The following is a 3657-nucleotide window of genomic DNA, read 5'->3' on the forward strand; positions in this document are numbered from 1 at the left end:
TAGTATCATCATCCCTTCACAAGGGATAACTTACACCATCATCAGAATAACATCATATCATCATAAGGAAAACACACATCAAGTTATATCATGACATGGTTACATCAATTCATAGCAAAGAGCATACTTACTATGTTATCACCACATAGTCTCATCACCCAATTATAATATAAGAACTAGAAAACTACATCCTGTGAATCATACTATTCAACCAGGGTATATTTTATTGCATTAGCTTTACAACGCTTCGAACGGAGCATCAAACAAAGTCCGGAAACTCTAGTTATGGCCCTTACAAAATTGCAATTCGGACTCGGTTCGCCCGACGAATGGAATGGCTCGCCTGGCGAATCAAGGAAGTAGCTAAACTTATCGAACCCTTTGCCCGATTAAGCCTCACTCGCCCGACGAATCTGGTAGCACAACAAACCAGAAAAGTGCGATTTTCTCCGTTGGAGGCCTTTCGTACCTCTGAATTTGATTCTGTATAAAGCCCCAGTTTCCCAATTTGAAATCCTACGATTATATAAATTTATAACAGCCTATAACACATATTTAAAGGTCCTAACCTAATATATCCATCAAGGGTTTATCCATCTATATATCCAACTAACGATTTTCACCAGTTTCGTCAATATTCATCTTAGGTTCATCAATCCAACAAAAACCCCAAATACAACATACAATTATCTAGACTTTAAATGAATTATAATAACAATGATAGACTCCCATTACCTTAGAATTATGGTTTGATTTTGAATCCTCTTTGTGTTCCACCGAGATTCCTCTTCCCATATTGCTTCTCTTTGCCCTAGCCTTTTCTCTCTTTCACACTCCTCCAAAACTTTTTACGACTGAATGAATATCTCTCCTTTTACCCTAGTTTAACGCTTGTACTCTTTCTATGGTATTCCCATCTTTTCCTCACTTACTCTTCACAAATGACCATCCTTGCCCTTATTATCTCTAATACTAATATTATTCTATTTTACCAATTAAAATAATATTAACTAATTATCTTAATTATATATAATCTAAAATACTCTATAATTCCCTAACACATCAACATCATCAAATAAATCACCAAAACATCTTATCACACCTCATCTTTATCAAGTCATCACATATCACCACAGCATTACATGAATCACCAAAACAGCACATAAGTCAAATTCTTCACCAAAAATCACTAAAACATCATATATATCAAATGCTTCACAATAACACACATAAACATCACATAACCATCATATTTATCAAAACATCATATATATCGAATACTTCACAAGGACTCATATATTCATTCTAAATTAATTAAATAAATAATTAATCTAGAATTCGGGGTGTTACACGAAGTACAAATAAAAGCTTGACCCTTCCTAGTCAACTATGTCAATGACAAAGATAACTTAGAAGATCCTTCAATAAACTTACGATAATAACCTGCTAATACAAAAAAACCGTTTTAATCTCAGAAATAGATTTTCGAGCTTCCCATTGAGATACAGCCTCAATCTTCGATGGATCAACAACAATACCACCTCTCGATATCACATGACCTAGAAAACTCACTTCCTTCAACCAAAATCCACACTTAGAAAGTTTTGCATACAACTACTTCTTTTTCAAAATAGACAACACAACCCTCAAATGCTCAGCATGATCCTCTTCACTCTTGGAATAGATCAAAATATCATCAATGACCACAACAACAAACTTATTCAAATACTGATGAAAAATCCTATTCATGTATTCCACAAATACACCAGGTGCATTAGTCATACCGAATAGCACCACAAAATACTAAAAGTGACCATACCTCATCCTAAAAGCAGTCTTCTGAATATCTTTAGCCTTCACACGAATATGATAATAACTAGACCTCAAATCAATCTTACTAAACACACACGCACCAACCAACTTATGCATCGAATAATCAATTCTCAGAAGTGGACACTTGTTCTTAATCGTCACCTTGTTCAGTTGTGTATATCCACACAAAGTCTCATAGTACCCTCATTCTTCTTAACCAACAAAACAGGTGCACTCCACGGTGAAACACTTGGACATATAAAACTCTTCTCGAGCAAATCTTTAAGTTGACTCTTCAACTCTTTCAACTCAGATGTCGACATCTAATATGGATCTATCGATACAGGACTCATTCCGGGATCTAAGTCAGTCATAAACTCCACCTCACGTTATGGCAATAAATCACTTACATCTTCAGGAAATACCTCCGGAAAATCAAGAACTATTTCTAATTTATGAATCGTTCAGTTCTCACAGATAGCCAAAGTTGCCAACAACATAAACAACACACCACCATCTTGCACAAATTTATCCACTTGCTTGGCAGACAAAAAAAAAACTTCCTCAACACCAATTTCAGGAAAGATAATCATCTTGTTAAAACTGTTGATATAAAAACGATTATATTCCAACCATTTCATCCCGAGAATAACGTCAAGTTTATCTAACGGAAGACACACTAGATCAATTCTAAAATATCTACCAAAAATACTCAACGGACAATTTAAACAAAAAAATGAAGTAGTCATAGAACACATAGCAATAATATTTATAACCATACATCCACGTATATCAAACAACACAAGATTCAAAGGTGTGCCATTAATAAAGCACGTACCTTGAATAAGCCTATCATCAGTAGCAGTCTCAGAACCAGAAAACAACACATTCCCTTTCGCTTGCTCATTCTTTGTCTTGTCACTCCTAGTATAAATGTGTCGTTGCTCACCATAGTTATAATAAGTCACATTCGAACCAACTCTACACTCATTAGCCTTGTGACGTGTTTGCCACACTTGAAACATTTGAGCTAACACCTGTACACTCATAAATACAGTGACTTTCAACACCATACCAATAACATCTAATCAAAGTGGGAGCTCCTCCCCCACTTGACTTCTTGTCACAACCTACTTTCTGTTTCCCCTTGTCACCATAAGGCTTCCCTCAGAATTTACCTTTTCCCTTCTTATCACTTAAGGACTTGTAGTGAGCAGCACTCTCCCTACTATCCACATCATAAATCCTACTCTTGTTAACCAACTCAGCAAAACGCGTAATTTTTTGGTAACCAATAGCCATCTTAATATCATGCCTCAAACTATTCAAAAACTTCAAACACTTAGACCTCCATGTGCTTGTGATGATGAAAACTTGGATACAATTTGGTTTCACTTGTGAAGATGCAACATTTGATAACTTAAAGTCAAGAAAGTATAACAAGGGGCCTAAGATGCAAGCACACAACTTAGGGTTTGATGAACACTGCAAATATCCTCTGATGATGGCATTTAATTTGAATATATATCAATCCTCGTCTCCAAGTAAATTCAAGAAAGTGCTTATATGATTTATTTACTTAAGAAGTCTTAAAGCTTCAAAGTGTAAAGAGAGGGAGTGTGAAAGCTCGCTCACTCGTGTCTGAGTGAATTTTGCTTTATAAAAACAGAAGGGCATTCTTGTAAAATTATTTGGCAAAATAACACACACAAACACATACATACTAAAAAATGTTTTTAAGCATCCATTTCTCAAATAAAACATCCCAAAAAAATTTTAAAATCGTGCTAGATGGATCAAGAACTTTCAAAATAATTTAGAATAAGTTTTTGAACTGTCCAATCG

At 35.0% G+C, this 3657-nt stretch overlaps 1 protein-coding gene across 1 annotated transcript; it reads right to left on the minus strand.

Moving 5' to 3' along the window:
* Positions 1-2276: 2276 nt before the first annotated feature.
* On the minus strand, positions 2277-3114 carry LOC131631093 (uncharacterized). Its single transcript, XM_058901875.1, has 2 exons — positions 2991-3114; positions 2277-2872 (listed from the first exon to the last, which is right to left on the minus strand). Exons 1-2 carry the CDS (start codon positions 3112-3114, stop codon positions 2277-2279), a joined length of 720 nt encoding a protein of 239 aa, XP_058757858.1.
* Between the last annotated feature and the right edge of the window lie 543 nt (positions 3115-3657).

Source organism: Vicia villosa, unplaced genomic scaffold (assembly GCF_029867415.1).
Source record: "Vicia villosa cultivar HV-30 ecotype Madison, WI unplaced genomic scaffold, Vvil1.0 ctg.000774F_1_1, whole genome shotgun sequence".
Taxonomy (NCBI): Eukaryota; Viridiplantae; Streptophyta; class Magnoliopsida; order Fabales; family Fabaceae; genus Vicia; species Vicia villosa.

Excerpts from the sequence above, each read along its gene's own strand:
- LOC131631093 (XM_058901875.1), bottom strand. The coding sequence starts at position 3,114 with ATGGCTATTGGTTACCAAAAAATTACGCGTTTTGCTGAGTTGGTTAAC. Across the intron at positions 2,873-2,990 it reads AAGTGATAAGAAGGGAAAAG|TCACTGTATTTATGAGTGTA; the intron begins GTAAATTCTGAG and ends TGGTGTTGAAAG.